The sequence below is a fragment of the Taudactylus pleione genome, unplaced genomic scaffold, assembly GCF_031769625.1.
Source record: "Taudactylus pleione unplaced genomic scaffold, aTauple2 ptg000154l, whole genome shotgun sequence".
Classification (NCBI taxonomy): Eukaryota; Metazoa; Chordata; class Amphibia; order Anura; family Myobatrachidae; genus Taudactylus; species Taudactylus pleione.
In genome coordinates, this window is record NW_028284556.1 from 10,014,900 (window position 1) to 10,033,453 (window position 18,554).

An 18,554-nucleotide genomic window follows, 5' to 3' on the forward strand; every position below is an offset into this window, starting at 1 on the left:
GTAAGAATGTTAGAAATAAGGGCTATATAAATAAGTCAATACAACTGAACAAATCCTGAAATTAGGTGCTGTTCTAAATGCACAGGACAAAACTATTAGGCAATATTACAATTTTAAATACAAGAAAAGTGATAAACAGATTCTGTGTAAACCCACTGGCCCCCAATCCAGGTGCACTCATCACCAATAGTAGAATAGGGAATTGGTATGTAATGCCGGCGGTTTAGCCGCCAGATCAAATACCGACAGCGGCAGCCCAGCGGGTTGCAATCCCAACAGCTGAAGGTAAGCACCCCAACATTCCCCTTCCCCCCCCCCAATCCTCACTTAGGGGAGCCTAACCCTAACCTCCCCCCAGTGTCTAACCCAAACCTCCCCTCTCCACACCCTAAACCTAACCCTCCCATGGGTGTGTCTAAACCTAACCCCACCCCCTAGTGGTGCCTAAGCCTAACCCCCCCCGTCCCCTTCCCTAACCCTCCCGGCGGGGTGCCTAACCCCAAATTCACCCGGGTGTCCCTAAACCTAACCCCCCCTTCCTTTGTTCGGTATGCCAGGTGTCGGGTATCCATAGAAGGGCTACTGATAGGCATCGGAATTTCGACGCCTATCTTTAGTCCCATGCCGGAATGTAAGTGTCGGAATATCTGCGGGCGGGATAGTGCCCGCCGGTATCCTGACTGCATCCCGTAGAATGGATACAGAATTCAATGGCTTTTTTTTGTTTTATAGCCCCCTACCCTTATAAGGTGTAGAAAGCATATATGAGTGAGAGCACCAATCACAAGCTGCAATCTCTTGTTTACAGCCTGTGATTGGTCATCCCTCTCATTTCTCCCAAAACAGGTCTTGGCTATGGTTGGGGTCCCTGTGCTCTCAAATTTTACTAGATGATGTCAAGAAAGGTTGTAGTAAATGTATTGACAAAATAACCCAACAGAAAAGGGAATTATTGTAGAAGTCCAGTAAACACAGTTGAGAGGAAATAGGTTCTAGGGAGACTTGTTTAGTGTATTTCCAAATGAATGGACATCTGTAGAGGCAGTAGTCGTTTTTGAATAATATGTGATCTCTGCTGTGTGACATTTGCGTGCCAGAACACATTTTTAGCCAGCTCAACCCTGGTTTTCTACAGAATGCAGACGAGATAAGAAAAAGTAGGCACAGACCTTTTATTCTTTGGTGGTTGTGGGATCTGTGAGTCTGCTTAGGAGATGAGGGAATTAAGCAGTAAGTTGCAGAGGCCTGATTGAACTAAAATGGTTTACTTCTATATGATTGTTTAATCCCTAAGGAAGTTGGGCTATACACCCCATCTCAATAACAGTGTAATTTCTGTGGCGGCTACTGGCGTACGGTCACAGGTTTTTGCGGAAGGCATTGCAGCTACTGGTAATCACATCGGCGGTACCAAATCCCAAAACAGCACCCCATGACACCCCCTCAGCGGGAACCAGAGATCACGATGGTAGATGTGGTTGACAGAATGCCAAGAGCATTCCTAACTGTCCAACTTTATGAGAACTCCACAAGAAAAAGATGAATATAAAATGATAATAAATCACTTAGAAAGCTGCCCCAGCAGCTAAACGATGATGGTGGCCACTCCATGGGCACAGGAAGATAGAAAGATTCCTATTGGCTTCTTTGAGACAGATGGGATGTAGAGGGGGAGGTCCTAGCTATAAACAAGTTTATTTTGATATGCCAGGTCCACACAGCGCCAACACCCCAAGGCTGCCAGAATGGATGAAAGAGAAAATAGAGACTTGATTCATACACTTTTCATTGTGTTTAATAAAAAAAAAGAAAAAAAAAAAAGAAAAAAAAGAAGAGGAGGTGCGTGGTCATATATCTTAGGCGTAACCGATTTACGCATCCTTGCTCTTCTTTATTTGCAATATTGGGCTGTCAGTGGGTGTTATCTCTCTTCAAAGATGTATAAGTGTGTGTTTGGGGGAACGCATTGCAATGTGAGGGTGTCACTGGAGAATTTATCTGTGTAATGCATACAGTACCTGACAGTTATGGGGGCTATATGTGCAATATATCAACGTCAATTAGGGTTATGTGCTCTTCACACATAGGAAATTTAGAGAATATGCATATTCCTAGACTATGAATATTCTAATTTTTAGCTATGATGTCCTGTAACCTAATAACCTCATTTACCTAAATATTTTACACACCACACAGCACAGCACGTCTAGACACTACCACCACATTCGCTGGCATGAAGATCCCATGTTCCACAACTGAAAGTGAATATTGGCTCTCACTCATGTCAAATGCAGCACAGAAACTATAAGCACTCATTAGTTTTCCCCACCTTCTACTCTCACAACAGGACAGGCTTCCGACGTTCTCCATAGAAAGATATATTCACAATCATCTTGCTCTTGGAAAATAGGGGATCCCTAATTAAAAAAAAAACAAAAAAAAAACATTATGATTATTATTATGAAAAAGCTCTGAAGCACAACATACAGTCACCCATGTACAGTGCATCCGGAAAGTATTCACAACGCTTCACTTTTTCCACACTTTGCTATGTTACAGCCTTATTGCAAAATGGAATAAATTCATTTTTATCCTCAAAATTCGACACACAGTACCCCATAATGACAACGTGTAAAAAGTTTTTTTGCGATATTTGAAAATTTAATTAAAAAAAAAAACCTAAGAAATCACATGTACATAAGTATTCACAACCTTTTGCTCAATACTTTGTTGATGCAACACTGGCAGCAATTACAGCCTCAAGTCTTTTTGAATATAATGCCACAAGCTTGGCACACCTATCTTTGGGCAGTTTCGCCCATTCCTCTTTGCAGCACCTCTCAAGCTCCATCAGGTTGGATGGGAAGCGTCGGTGCACAGCCATTTTCAGATCTCTCCATAGATGTTCAATTGGGTTCAAGTCAGGGCTCTGGCTGGGCCACTCAAGGACATTCACAGAGTTGTCCTGAAGCCACTCCTTTGATATTTTGGCTGTGTGCTTAGGGTCGTTGTCCTGCTGAAAGATGAACCGTCGCCCCAGTCTGAGGTCAAGAGCGCTCTGGAGCAGGTTTTCATCTAGGATGTCTCTGTACATTGCTGCATTCATCTTTCCCTCTATCCTGACTAGTCTCCCAGTTCCTAGAGCTGAAAAACATCCCCACAGCATGATGCTGCCACCACCATGCTTCACTGTAGGGATGGTATTGGCCTGGTGATGAGCGGTGCCTGGTTTCCTCAAAACATAACGCCTGGCTTTCACGCCAAAGAGTTCAATCTTTGTTTCTCATGGTCTGATAGTCCTTCAGGTGCATTTTGGCAAACTCCAGGCGGGCTGCCATGTGCTTTTTACTAAGGAGTGGCTTCCGTCTGGCCACCCTATCATACAGGCCTGACTGGTGGATTGCTGCAGAGATGGTGGTCCTTCCGGAAGGTTCTCCTCTCTCCACAGAGGAATGCTGCAGCTCTGACAGAGTGACCATCGGGTTCTTGGTCACCTCATTGACTAAGGCCCTTCTCCTCCGATCGCTCAGATTAGACAACCGGCCAACTCTAGGAAGAGTCCTGGTGGTTCCAAACCTCTTCCATTTATGGATGATGGAGGCCACCGTGCTCATTGGGACCTTCAAAGCAGCAGATATTTTTCTGTACCCTTCCCCAGATTTGTGCCTCGGGACAATCCTGTCTCGGAGGTCTACAGACAATTCCTTGGACTTCATGCTTGGTTTGTGCTCTGACATGCACTGTCAAGTGTGGGGGCCTTATATAGACAGGTGTATGCCTTTCAAAATCATTACCAATCAACTGAATTTACCACAGGTGGACTCCAATTAAGCTGTAGGAATATCTCAAGGATGATCAGTGGAAACAGGATGCACCTGAGCTCAATTTTGAGCTTCATGGCAAAGGCCGCGAATACTTATATACATGGGATTTGTTAGTGTTTTTTTATTACATTTGCAAAAGTCTCAAAAAAACTTTTTACATGTGATCATTATGGGGTTGTGTGTGTAGAATTTTGAGGACAAAAATTAATTTATTCCATTTTGGAATAAGGCTGTAACATAACAAAAATGTAGAAAAAGTGAAGCGTTGTGAATACTTTTCGAATGCACTGTACATATACTTGTAACAGTGTTTGCAAAGAAGTTCCAAAAATGATGATCAAAAATAATATGAGATATGGTAAGAACTTACCCTTGTTATCTCTATTTCTACGAAGTCCATAGGGTTCCACAGGATACCTTGGGGTATAGGTGTGACGTCAGTCGCAGGGCACCAAAGAGTTAAGCTTTCAGCCTCCCAGGATGCACTAGGTCCCCCTCCTATACCCCGCCCCCGGGCCAAGGCACCTCAGTTAGTTACCAAGCCATAGGCCGGAGGAGGAGAAGGAAGAGAGAGAACAAAGATCTGGACACATACAAGAATCACATTCTCACCAGAGGGAGACGGAAAACCGGTGACCAGAGCAAAGCCCATCTGCAGCACAGGTGCGACAGGGCGGGAGTCCTGTGGAACCCTATGGACTTCGTAGAAATAGAGATAACAAGGGTAAGTTCTTACCATATCTCATATTTTCTACTTCAGGGTCCATAGGGTATCCACAGGATACCTTGGGGATGTCCCAAAGCAGTATCCTTTAAGGGTGGGGACGCTCCTGTGCAGAAAGGAGAATCCGCCGCCCGAAGGAAGCATCCTGAGAGGCGAAGGTGTCAAACCTGTAATACCTCACGAAGGTATGGACAGAAGACCACGTAGCAGCCTTGCAGATCTGAACTGCCGAGGCACCACGTCGAGCTGCCCACGAAGGACCCACAGACCTAGTGGAATGAGCCTTCAGAGAAGGAGGGACCGGTAGGCCTTCATGAAGATAAGCTTCAGAAATAGCCATACGGATCCAGGCTGCCAAAGTTTGCTTTGAAGCAGGCCAACCCTTTTTACAGAAGCCATAGAGGACAACAAAGCGTCCGACTTCCTAAACAAAGAAGTGCGGTCAACATAAGTCCTTAAGGCCCGCACAACATCCAAAGAGGCCTCACCCACGGAAAGACCCGGTGAGTTAAAGGCCGGAACAACTATTTCCTCGTTAACATGAAACTGGGAAACAACTTTGGGAAGAAACTCGGGCCGAGTGCGGAGCACTGCCCTGTTCCCATGAAAAACCAAGAAAGGGGGTCTACAAGAAAGAGCCCCTAACTCAGAAACACGTCTGGCTGAAGCAACGGCCAGAAGGAAAACAGTCTTAGCTGTTAGCCATTTAATATCCACTGAGCCCAGTGGTTCAAACGGCGGTCCTTGGAGAGCCCTCAGGACCACAGCCAAATCCCAAGGCGCCACAGGTGGAACAAAGGGCGGCTGAATACGGAGAACACCTTGCATAAAGGTGCGCACATCCGGGATTGTAGCAATCCTACGGTGAAACCAGACAGATAGGGCCGAAACCTGTACCTTCAAAGAAGCAAGGCGAAGCCCATGATCTAGTCCCGCTTGCAGGAAGGCGAGAATCCGAGACAGACGAAACTCCCGCGGTGCATGACCTCTCGGTCGACACCACTGGAAGAACGTATGCCACACGCGATGGTATATCCTCGCGGAAGACGGTTTCCGAGCTCGTAACATGGTACGCACCACAGAGCTGGAAAACCCCCAGGACCTCAGCATGGCCGTCTCAACAGCCACGCCGCCAAAGACAGCCGAGTCAGGTCCGGGTGAAGACAAGGACCCTGAGACAGAAGGTCCGGTCGTAGCGGCAACCGCAGAGGACTGTCCACGGACAGACCCTGAAGGTCTGAGAACCAGTGCCGTCTGGGCCACGCGGGAGCTATCAACAGGAGCGTCCCTCCTTCCTGTTTGAATTTCCGGATTACCCGTGGAAGAAGGGAGACCGGAGGGAACAGGTATGCGAACCTGAACGTCCACCGGACGGACAGAGCATCCACCAGAGACGCCCCTTCGTCTCTTGTGCGAGACCCGTACACCGGCAACTTGTTGTTGTGCCGGGACGCCATGAGGTCGATTTCTGGAAGACCCCACCTGTCCACCAGTAGTTGAAAAACGTCCGGGTGCAGGGACCATTCCCCTGGATGAACGTCCTGGCGACTTAGAAAGTCCGCCTCCCAATTTAGCACTCCCGGGATGAAGACCGCTGATATGGCCGGAAGATTGCGCTCCGCCCAAACCAGGATCCGAGAGACCTCTACGAGAGCCGCCCGACTGCAAGTTCCTCCTTGCCTGTTTATGTAGGCCACGGTGGTAGCATTGTCCGACTGGACCTGCACCGGGTGACCCTGGAGAAACCGCTGTGCCTGCAGGAGAGCATTGAAGACCGCACGGAGTTCCAAGATATTTATTGGAAGCTCCGCTTCTGTCGGTGTCCACCTGCCCTGGAACAAGTGTGGACCCGAAACTGCTCCCCAGCCCCGAAGACTGGCGTCCGTTGTCAACAGGACCCAATTTGGAACCCAGAACGGACGTCCCTTGTTGAGGTGGGTCGTCTTTAACCACCACGCAAGGGACAGGCGAACCTCCGGGGTGAGCACAATCGTCTGGAACTTCAGAGACTGAGGCAGCCCGTTCCACTTGGACAGGATCAGGTGCTGCAGAGGTCTGGAGTGAAACTGGGCGTATTCCACCATGTCGAACACCGACACCATGGAGCCCAGTAACCTCATCGCCGAGTGTAAGGACACCCGGCGGCTGTGCAGACAACTGCGCACCCTTGACTGTAAAGCAGAGATCTTGTCCTCCGTCACGAAGATCCTTTGCTGTCCCGAGTCCAATAAGGCTCCAAGATGCAGAATCCTCCGAGACGGGATTAGAGTGGACTTCTGCCAGTTGATTAGCCAGCCGTGCCGTTGCAGCAGTGCAATGGTCAGGTCCAAGTGGTGTAACAGGAGCTCTGGAGATCCTGCCACCAATAACAGGTCGTCCAAGTACGGCAACATGCGGACTCCTTGCAGCCGCAGAGAAGCCGCCATGACCGCCATAGCGTCCTGTATGTCCAATGACACCATGTAGTCCCCAGGTTCCAGCGCCAGAATGATGGACCGTAGGGTCTCCATCCGAAACTTCGGGACCCGCAAAGACTTGTTGAGTGCTTTGAGGTTGAGAATCGGACGATATGACCCATTGGGTTTCTGTACCAAAAATAGATTTGAATAGAAACCCTGGCCCCTCTGGGAGAATGGAACAGGCACTATAACTCCAGCCTGGAGCATAGTGTGCAATACCTTCCGCAGCTCCGTAGCCTTGTTCCGGTCTGATGGTAGACCCGTGGTGAAGAATCGAGCCGGGGGTCTGTGCCGGAAGGAGAGGGCGTACCCGTGAGAGACCACCTCCAGAACCCAAGTGTCTGTCGTAGTGAACGACCAACACCGGGAGAACTGCAGCAGGCGGCCTCCCACCCTGGGATCCCCCAAGGGGAGACCCGGATCGTCAGGCCGCAGGCTTGTCATCTGGCTTGGGGGCCGGACGTCTGGTACTCCATGCCTGTTTCCGGGGCTTGACCGATTTCTTAGGGCCAGCCTGTCGAGGAAACGACTGTGGTTTGGGCCTGCCCTGGGCCCTAGATGACCGAAAGGACGATGGTCCAGAACCAGAAGGAGCAGCGGCCGACGGGAGACAAGCAGATTTGGCTGCCGCCAGCGTGGCCACAATCTTATCCAGATCCGGACCGAAGAGAACTTCTCCGGTAAACGGCAACGCTTCCAGACCTTTCTTGGATCTGCGTCCGCCTTCCAGGATCGCAGCCACAAGGTGCGACGAGCAGCTACCGCTGCTGAAGAAATTCTAGACACCAGAGTACTAATGTCTAGAGCCGCCTCGTTGATGTAGGTGGCCGAATCACGGAGATTGCCAATCAACTCCGCCTGTTCGGCCGGACAGTCGGATTCAAAAGAAGCCTCTAATGAATCCGCCCAGCGCTCCATCGCTCTGGCAACCCAGCAAATGGCCATAGCCGGCCGTGCTGCCCCCCCTGCAAGGGAATAAGCGGACTTCAGGCAGATTTCTACCTTGCGGTCCGTAGCATCCTTAAGGGAGGACATGGATGGCATCGGCAATGTGGCACTACGGACAAGACGGGTCACGTGAGAATCCACCTGTGGAGGGGATTCACACTTAGCAAAATAATTATCCGCGAACGGATAAGCCACCGCCAGGCGTCTCTGCGGCTGGTATCTTTTGCCAGGTTGTTTCCACGCCTCCTCTAAATGGTCCACCAACTGACCCGAAAGAGGAAAGACTGTGGCATCGCCCTTCACATCTTTGAAAAAGGCATACTTAGATTTAGCCGCTGGGGGAACTTCGTCCTCAATCACCAAGGCTGTGCGGACCGCCCGAATAAGTCCAGGAATATATACTTTGGACTTAGCATCAGCGTCCTTAGTATGGAAAGGTTCCTGATCGAAAGGATCCAGAATCTCCCCATCATCAGACGTCCCTTCGTCATCCTCATAAGGAGCGGACAGAGACGCCACCGGCCTTTTATGAGGCCGCATCACAGACTCCCCTTGCAACACATCCGACAAGTGCTGTACAGAACTCGTCAGGGAGTTAACCCACGCTGGCTCCTGAGAACCCGGGAGCGGGGAAATAGGGAGACTGTGGGGTACCACCAATTGTCGTGGGAACCCCTGCATGGGTGACGACACCACAGACTGCTGGGACAAACCCATCGGAGTAAACGCGGGCTGCGGAGCTAACTGGCCCACTAAAGCTGTTAACGCCTGAGCGAAACAAGCCCAGGGCGGCTCCTGTACCGGTGCTGTAACCGTAATAGGCCGCGCCATGGACAAACACTGCCGGCAAAGGCCCTCCGCGCTACCCTCCCCCTCCGCTAACGGTACTTTGCACGTGGTACACTGTAGCCGGAGGGGAAAATCACTTTCAGACATGATGGCACCATGTATGTGACCTCTCTCACCAATTAAGTATTAAATAGGCGAGAGACCACCCTGCAGCACCGCACCGCAAGGGCTTTAGCAGAAAGAACAGGGACAGTAATAAAGCTGACAGTTTAGAGAAGAAAAGTTACAGGCAGCGCTAGCACAGTCACATACAATGCAGAGAAATAACAATTCCTGCACTAACAGCGCTGATCACTCAACTACACAGACACAGGGCCTGGTAGGACACAGCGCTGCATACACAGACCTGAGCCACAGCGGAGGAGAGGTATGCGGGGGGACCCAGACCACGATGCTTCCTTCCAGACTTCCAGCAGCGTTCACCATGCGTTGCAGAGAAGATGGCCGCCGAGGAGCAGAGAGAAGCTGGCCTGGGGGAGGAGCGCTGACACAGGACCAGTCAGCACAGTGCAGAGAGGGCTGTGTACAGCGGGGGAGGCGCCGGCTGTGAGACAGGGAAGGCGCGCTCCCCAGGCATGCATTTAACCCCTGGGACGCCGCAGCGCTACCGCTCTGCTGCGGTCCGCTGTCCCAGGGGGTAGTGGAAGCGCAGGTTGGTCGCCTGGCTCCACGCTGCAGCCAGTCCCCAGGGAGCCCCCTGCCTGGGGACTTAGGACCATGTGATCAGCGGGGACCCACCGCGGGACCCCGCTGCTTACCTCTGTCCCCCTTGAATCCGGCCATGGTCCGGAACATCTGGGGTCACCGCTAGCTGTGACCCCAGACGCCCACCAGCATCCCCGGATCAGTACCGGCGTTCTGGTACCGGCGGGGTGTAGGGAAGACAGCATGGACGTCAGGACTGACTGTCCATGCTGTTCATCCAGATGTGCAGCCACAGCTGCATGAAGAAAAAGCTTCAGGGGCTCTTCTAGCCCCCACTCCAACAGGTGCACCCGACTCCGGCCGGGCACCAAACTAAACTGAGGTGCCTTGGCCCGGGGGCGGGGTATAGGAGGGGGACCTAGTGCATCCTGGGAGGCTGAAAGCTTAACTCTTTGGTGCCCTGCGACTGACGTCACACCTATACCCCAAGGTATCCTGTGGATACCCTATGGACCCTGAAGTAGAAAATGACATATACAAATTACCAAATTTAGCTTTGTTCAATATCTAAAAATGAAGACACAAAGACATAAAAAAAAAAGATAAACGTACCAAAACATGGTCACACTGAAAGTTAATCCGTGTAGAGTAATGCTTCTTATCTGTACATTTGTCCCCACTCATATAAACAATGGTGAGAGAACCATCAGCCTGTGCCTGTGGGCTCATCTGAATGACACCGAGATTAATGCTTTTATTGTCGGAAGTCTTCATGCAGGACCCCACTGCATTCCCTAAAGAGACAAATACAAATGAGGCGACAGCTAGCAAAGCAAATACATTACAGAGTTTACGTGTTTGTGACTCCTAAATTATAGTGCAAATCACAGTGCACATCTGTTACTGGTAATAAATCTGTATGTAGTTTACTTCTGGCGTCAGTATGTGCAAGGATGACCTCCATAAACTTACAAAAATATATTGTGTATAAGGAAATAACAAGTTACACACAGAAATGACTAAACTCCATGAGGAATGTATGATGTATGAAGAAGGGGCCATGCCATTGGCGTCACTAGGGGGGTGTGGGCCGCACCGGGTGACACCAAAATACCCGTCGGATGGTGTCACTGAGCAACCACAGCGCAAGGAGAGGTTGTGGGCTGTCCCCAGCAGCTGCTGGACTGTGGGCCTGATTTATCAACGAGTTTTATCACTCACAATGGGCGGAATTCAATTTATTTTGCGGCCCGCATCTCCCGTCTAAAGTGACAGGAGATCGCGGGCCGCTATTCAATTGTGCCAGCGTTTCACACTGATCGCACCCAAAGTAGTCAGGTTTAGCCGCGTAAAACGGCTAACCCCGACCAAAGTGCTGGGCGCGATCGCGAAAAGTGATGTTTGGGCGCCCAAACATGTCATTTTTCGCATATTTCAGCTCTCATCCCCCAGGGGCTGCGAGCTGAAACGTAGCGCTTGGCAGCTGATCGCGCCCGACAGGAGCAAGAATAGAATAGCTCCGTCGGGCGCGATAGGGGATGAAAAGAATTGAATTCTGCCCAATGAGTGATGGGGCTGGGGCAGAGCCACACATGGGGGGGCTGGGGCAGAGCCACACATGGGGGGGCTGGGGCAGAGCCACACATGGGGGGGCTGGGGTAGAGCCACACATGGGGGGGCTGGGGCAGAGCCACACATGGGGGGGCTGGGGCAGAGCCACACATGGGGGGGCTGGGGCAGAGCCACACATGGGGGGGCTGGGGCAGAGCCACACATTGGGGGCAGCCAATCTGATGGTCTGCTAGGCTGCCTGTCACAGAAGTCACTCCATGCTGCCGGGCCGATGTGTATGGACAGCCGCCTGGCAGCTGTCGGGCAACTCCCCCTCCCCAGGTGCAGGACCCCCAAAGACACTTGCCGGCCCTGTGTGAGTCTCCCGGCGGCCGCTGCAGCGCAGCGCCCACTATAGCACTTTGTGCAGCCGCTCTGCCCGGAACCAAAGTCATCATTTAACCCCCACCCGCTACCCGTTTACACTTACCTGAGGATGTCTTCACTCCGGGTGCAGAGGGCTGTCATCGTCACGCTAGGTCAGGAGCCGTCCCTGTAGTGCCGCTGGTGCAAAGCATGACAGTAAAGGCGCCAAAGCATTGCTTCTGCCTTTTATTGCCTATAGCCGGGCCAGGGTCAATCAATCATTCCATGAGGAGCCAGGGATTGGCCACAGCGGAACGCGTCCCTGGGGACCCAGCCATTCTGAAAAAAGTGAGTCCGTGATACCGCGTATTTGCGAACACCGATCATGCGCAATGAGTTTTATCACTTGTTGTGAGTGCTAAAACTAATTGATAAATAGGGCCTTGTGTGTGCAGAGACCAGGGCCATGACATGCAATCACGCTCCCAAGAGTGCCACACACAAGGGGGCATGGCTTTGCGGATCAAAGGTATGCCCCCTTGCACGCACCTGAGCCTTTGACGCGTACACATTCAAGCCACAGCCGCACCAGGTGTCACCAATGTAAGCGACGCCGTTGGAGCATGCTTCCTATAAAGCAGTGTCTCTTACCTTACTGGAATAAATACACACTTCGCACCTGTCTACAGCTGTGATAAGTTTGTGACTTTCCACACTAGGCATCAAAGAGCTGTGCACAAAGAAGTCTGGTTGCTTTAAAAACATTTATGTAAATATGAAGAACAGGTATTTTGGACCTGTCATTCACTGGGTCAAGGTTTTGTTTTTTCCACCCATCTATCTACAACTTTTGTTTTTCTCCCTCTCCTTATCTATGTTGTGGACTGGCATGCATTTGAGATACTGGCTTCTCGCAATTACGGCTATAAACTAACATTATTCCTGGACAAAAGTCCATGAAAGATGAAGTTTTGCCTCTTTCTGAGACCCAATTTTTGGCGGGAAAAATCTGAACTTGGCAGGAAAATTCAAACCTATCCGAGCCTGCACATCCCTATTTAAAATTATTAAATTTGTAGATAATATAGTTATTGTAGGTCTGATCAGGAATGACTATGCAACAGAATATAGAAATTTAGGGGTCTATTTACTAAGCCTAGGATGGAGATAAAGTGAACGGAGATATAAGGCCATATTCAATTAGAGGCGAAAAGCCTTTTTCGTCTATTTTTTTGCAAAAATTTTGCCTAAAAACTTTTTGCCTACTTCAATTCCAGGACAATTTCGTCTAAGCGGAAACTCAATGCATTGAATTTGCCAAAAAGGATTCTCCAATGAATAGCAGGTGAAAAGAAGTGCAAAATCTTTATTTTGGGGTGCAAACGTGGGGAAACTACTCAGAACCTTTGGGACAGCCCCCCAAAGGACAAATCTGCAAAAAAAAAACCCAAAACCTAAGAACACCCCAAAAAAGACATGTCATTTTTGGGGTGAAAATGTAAAAAGTGGGTGGACAAGCATAAAAACTAGCGAAATAGGCTTCTTGGGGGGCTGCAAGGATGGGTGAGGTGTTTTGGGGATTGCAGCAGGTGGATTTTTCAAATTTTTAAAAAGTTCACTTTAGAGACATAAAAATATGCTAGCACCCATTTTCAGGTACCCCAAATTTGACTGGACTACTTATTTTCACCAAAAAATACAGCTTTATGCCATTCTTCACCACTTTTACAAAGACGCTAATAGCAAGCAATTTACACAACTTAAGTATGCAAAATAGTCTTATTAGGGCTATTAGTACACATCTATATTGATTTCCTATGTTAGTGCATCTTTTTCTGGGGTGCAGACTGATTTCCCCAATTCTTTCAGTACTTTTCGCCTGTTCCGCAGCCGCCTATTTCCGTTTTCGCCTGTTTTGCAATTGAATTAAGCGGAATGTCGGGACGCGCATGGAATGATTTCGCCTCTGAAACAGGCGAATGAGGCGAAAAGTCGGACAGGGGAAAAATTTCTGACTTTTCGCCTCTAACTGAATACCCTTCAAAGTCCCAACCAATCAGCTCCTAACTTCCATGTCACAGACTGTGTTTGAGAAATGACAGTTAGGAGTTGATTGGATGGGACTTTATCTCCGTCCAAGACTTAGTAAATAGACAGTCTCTAGATGAGAAACATGAAGTTGTAAAAACCATTTGATTTTAAATTGAAGAAACCCAAACAGCTCATAGTGGATTACAGGAGAATTAGGAGACTGTTTCTTCAACCTGTAGTTTTGGATGGCATGGTTCTTGAGGATGTGAAGTCTTTCTAGATTTTTAAGGATAAATATTTCTAATGATTTGTCCTGGTTTCTCTACACTGAGTCTTTGGAGAAAGGCCCAGCAATGGAGTATTTTTTCTCAGAAAAACACAGACATCAGGTATGTGTAGGGAGACTTGTAAATGTTTATGATTGTATTGTAGAGAGCGTTCTGACCTACGGCATTGTTGTGTGGTATGGGAACTGCACAGCTGCTGAGCGAAGACCCTTAGAGAGGGTGGTCAGGACTGCAGGGCACGTGATTGGGCTGAAATTGCCAAGTGTCCAAGAAAACTATCAAAAAAGGTTTTTAACAAAGGCTCAAGACATACTTATTGATAAGTATGGCTTATTTAATATGTTGCCCTCAAATAGATGGTACAGTTCAATATTGTGTTGTACAACTCAACTAAATACATTTTCTTTCCAACGGTTATAAATAGGTTGAACAATAATAGTGCACCGAGCTGGAGTTTCTAAGTAAATTGTATTCTTGTTTTAGGATTATAGATGACTTGTATATATGTTTCCTTTGGCAATTCATGTATGTGAACTTGTTAATGACAATAAAAGCTATTGATTGAATCTTGATAGAAAAGGGTGGAGGGCCCTGGCCGTAAGAGCTTACATACTATAATACAAGACAGACTATAAATATCACCTTATCGACGCAGCTTGGTAAGATGCAGGAGAGCTGCAGGTCCCACTGGCCTGGGCCATTAAATCTCAAACACAGCGCCCAGGGTTGTTTTAAAACGTACATTTATATTGTGTGCATGTGTGTGGTATGAGCGACTGCAACTGCAGTGAGTTTATTTATATACACTTATCTGTATACATGGTTGCTTAACAGACAGTTGACATGAGCAGCTGAATGTCTTATCGGACTACAATTGACGTCTCATGATGCATACACATGGTACAACCTGCACCACCAACGATATCGCTGATAGATTTCCCTTCAACTTTCTGTTGTGCAGGGCAAATGATTTTGGGTGTACACACTGATAGATATCTATGATAGATATGTCTGTGAAGTAATCTTTTAACATCCAAATCGTGTTAAAATCGTTCAAGTTGGCCTGCATTTACGGATGACCATAGATATCATTATCGCCCATGCAGGAGCGCGCATCGTTAGTCGTTCGTTGATCGTTCGCTGCATAAAAATGAACCATATGAACGATTTATCATCGATCGATATAGTTATCGTTCATTAAAATCGTACCGTGTGTACGCACCATTAGACTATTTTTTTTGTTATTTATTATTGTGCCACTAATGTATCCAAAGTGTAAACTTGCCTTTGCATCCTCGAGTATATGGAACAGGTCTGCATATATTGAGATAAAAGGTCCTTTTTTTTGTTTGGTCAGATGAGTCAACAGCTGTCCATGACTCGTTTTCCAGTGTAAGGTCACTTAAATCATAAAAATTCCCTGCAGAATCTGGGAAATAAACAAAAAGCATTAAATGTTAAAGGAAGCACAAAGAGCAATCCACACAACATCATAAACAATTCGTACGCCACAAGATTTGCTGTAACCCACCAGTAACTTGGCAGTCAACAGGAGCTGGGGCACACGCCATTGCAGTTTTAAAATCAAAAATTGTGTCGTAGAGATTAGTTTCAGAGTTGATCTCCTCTCTCTTGAATGAAAGTTCACCAGGATAGAGATCATCATCACACACAAAATTTATTATAAATTTGTCTCCCTGCCCTGCAATGCAAAAATATAAAGGTTAGTGTTATCCTCAGAGACCGTGCATGTGTGCTTCATATTTCATTATTACAGACTGTCAGTGATGAGACAAAAAATATAAAAATAGAAGGCTGTATACAAAGCTGCAACATATAAGGTAAATAAGTTAGGAGGTGGTAGGTAGACAGACGGGCAGGGTAAACTATTTTTGATTTCTACCAACACCTTAAAAGCCCCCTGTGTGCATGGCATATATGGCTACCCTACGACTCCATTTTAAAGTAATTCTATTTCAGGCACATATGGACAGCTTTGCTGCAGAGGCATAATAAGAATATATGTAAAATCACACGTCATGAACAGAACTGGAGGGAGAAAGACCTACATAAATGCCCTAAGTAACAAATTCATGAACACATGAAACTGCACATAAATGCGAACTCTCCTCTGCAAAGGAAGGACTATTACAGAACCATAGAGATACAGGGATAAGGCACAGTCAGCTGCCTGGAAGCTTTTCTTTTTTTTTTCTTCTTGTTCCAGAAACTCTTTTTCTTCCAGTGCACAAATTATTTATATAGTGTAAGTGCAACCACGTTGTCAAACTGATCACATGTCTGCCATTACCTGGAGGAATGAAAGAACGGCCAATGTCAATGTTTTCATGAATATATTAAAGCTTCTGTACTGCTGAGGGCCCGATTTCCAGCTAAGTTGCAGCAGAGCGCTCTGTCAGTTCTGCTCTTGCTTGATCTAATTGTTGAACATCCCAGTGGTAACAGTTCTCACAATGGGACGTTGGACACTAAGGGGTCTATTTATTATGATAAATATATCAGAAGTGATATTTCAGTTTTAAACTCGCCACAAGTTTTTAGTTAAAAAAAAAAGGGGCCATTCATCTTTATCTTACTAAAGTATCACTTCCGAAAAGAGACAGCTTTTCGGAAGTGTGAAATACTTCCCCTGCTTCTCCGGAGCTCTATGGGGCTGCCTGTGTCTTTGCCATCCCCTCCACTCCGTCCGGCAGCTCACTGAGCGGTGTGCAGCCAGCGCCGCACTTATAGACTCTGGGCACTAGAGTGTGCCCAGAGTCTATAGCGCATGCGTAGGTCACCGGGAAAATAGCCGCAGTGGCCACTTTCCCTGTACTGCGCATATGACGGGAAAATGGCTGCGACGGCCATTTTCCAGCCGTTTTTTACAGCGCAGACACTGGTGCCAACTCCGGAGAAGTAAGTATAATATGGGTGCAGGGTGTGTGGTGCGGACCCCCTTGGACCCAGGGTCCCGTGTGCCCCACACACCCTGCACCCATTATAAATATGCCCCTGCCCCACGCTCCATCACCTCTGCTAGTGCTTAGTCCTGCACTCATACACTCGCCCCCCCCCCCCCCCCGCTGCCGGCTCCATCACCTCTGCTAGGGTTAGTACAGCGCTCGCACACCTGCCCCCTGCCCCAGACTGCCCACTCCATCACCTCTATGTTTATTACTACACTCGCACACCGACCCTTTGCACAAGCTGCCATATAAACAGCAGCTTATGTGGACTTTTGGGAGCTGTACGCCATCTCACAAGCTCCTCTGAAAAATAAAAAATGTCACCTACTTTTGTAGAAATGAAGTGACAGGGCTATTCATTAACAGTGTAACGTAGGAGATATCACTGATATCTCCTGATTACATTTTCCCTCGATGATTCCCACAGTCCCCATACTTTAGTACTTTATTCCACTTTAGTGGAATTTAATTCATCAAGTTCCGAAAAAGCATTTTTCTACAAAAGTAGGTTTAAGTTATATATACTCCTAACTGTGTAAGTGGCCGGGAACACCGATGATGATGCAGCAAAGGACTCACTTTATTCAGCAGCCTTCAGAACGTGACCCCGATATTCATTTGCCGGGTCCGAAACAGCTTCTATTAAAGTCCACACATCCAGTGATAAGCGCCCCCCGGGACACAGTGTCAAAAAGTCCAAATGGCTCATGTACACTGTTCATTATATTTGTGTTTTTCTATGTTACTCTTATGAGCTGTGTAAATAAAGAATTTAAAAAAATTTAAAAAAAGTCCAAAACCGGAGACTCTCAATTAGCGATCCTGACTGGCCGGGAGGTCTGTACAACATAGGCTGCTGTCTATGCAGTCCTTTCCTCCCTTGCAAACCAGGTGATTGACAGCCGATGTCATCAGGAAGCGGGGCTTAAAGGCGGGTATCCACTAATAGATATACAAACGAGAGCACGATTACGACATTGCAGTCATCGTGCTGTCGTTTGTATGTCTAGTGATATGCCTAGACTGAACGTTCACTCGTTCAGTCCAGGCACCTCCCCCATCCCCGCACATGCTGAATCTGACGGGATCGTTAGGTTGACCAGCATGTACGGGCGATGTCGGAAGCGACCAGTGGGCACGCGCATCGCTGGTTGCTTCCGACCAAAACATGCCCGATGCATTTGCGATTTGCAAGAGATTGCACGATAATGACGTCGTCATTGTGCAATCGCTTGGTTAAATCGCTAAGTGGATACCCCCCTTAAGGCTTATACACAGATGCTTATCACTGGATGTATGGACTTTAATAGACGCTGTGTCGGACCCGGCAAATGAATATCAGCGTCACGTTCTGATGGCTGTTGAATAAAGCCATTGGTGTCACAAGTCTATCTACAGGAGCTTATTCAGACCCGGCAGGTGACACGGTAAATGGAGCTCCAGCTTCCTTATAAAAATCATTGGGGGCTGTTGACAGACATTTCCACCATATAGGAGCATAGTTAAAAAATTGCTCTGACCCAGGCTCATATAATAACGGATTAAAAGCAAAGGTCTTTTTTGCATGAATTACTATCAGCAGTACAGGAACCACAGATTACCCTAATATTGGTTCTCAAGTCTGAGTCATTTGACTGCACACCGAGCTCTTTTCATAGAGGAAACCATAAATATATAAGTGGTGGGTGCACTCTTAGCCCACTTTAATGTGGCTTTATATATTTTATAGTAACGAGTTGATATCAACAAAGGGTTAATCTCTTGATCCACAGAGCGGCCCATGAATAATATTCTTCACCTAACTAAAAGGAACAGCCTTTCTATATGACCTGCAGTTACAATTAGTAACAGATAATGGAAGTGTAACAATCAATTACATTTATGTCTTATTAAGTAGAATC

The 18,554-nt window shown here is 47.7% G+C and overlaps 1 protein-coding gene across 3 annotated transcripts in view; it reads right to left on the reverse strand.

Annotated features, from left to right (window-relative positions):
• Window positions 1–18,554, reverse strand: part of IGF2R (insulin like growth factor 2 receptor) — a 234,364-nt gene that overhangs the window by 58,383 nt on the left and 157,427 nt on the right. For all 3 annotated transcript variants that reach the window (XM_088474371.1, XM_088474372.1, XM_088474370.1), the window contains 4 exons: window positions 15,216–15,386; window positions 14,970–15,113; window positions 10,062–10,243; window positions 2,330–2,417 (listed from right to left, as the gene is read on the reverse strand). In XM_088474371.1, the coding sequence (XP_088330497.1) occupies window positions 2,330–2,417; window positions 10,062–10,243; window positions 14,970–15,113; window positions 15,216–15,386 (585 nt within the window). The remainder of the gene's footprint in view (window positions 1–2,329; window positions 2,418–10,061; window positions 10,244–14,969; window positions 15,114–15,215; window positions 15,387–18,554) is intronic.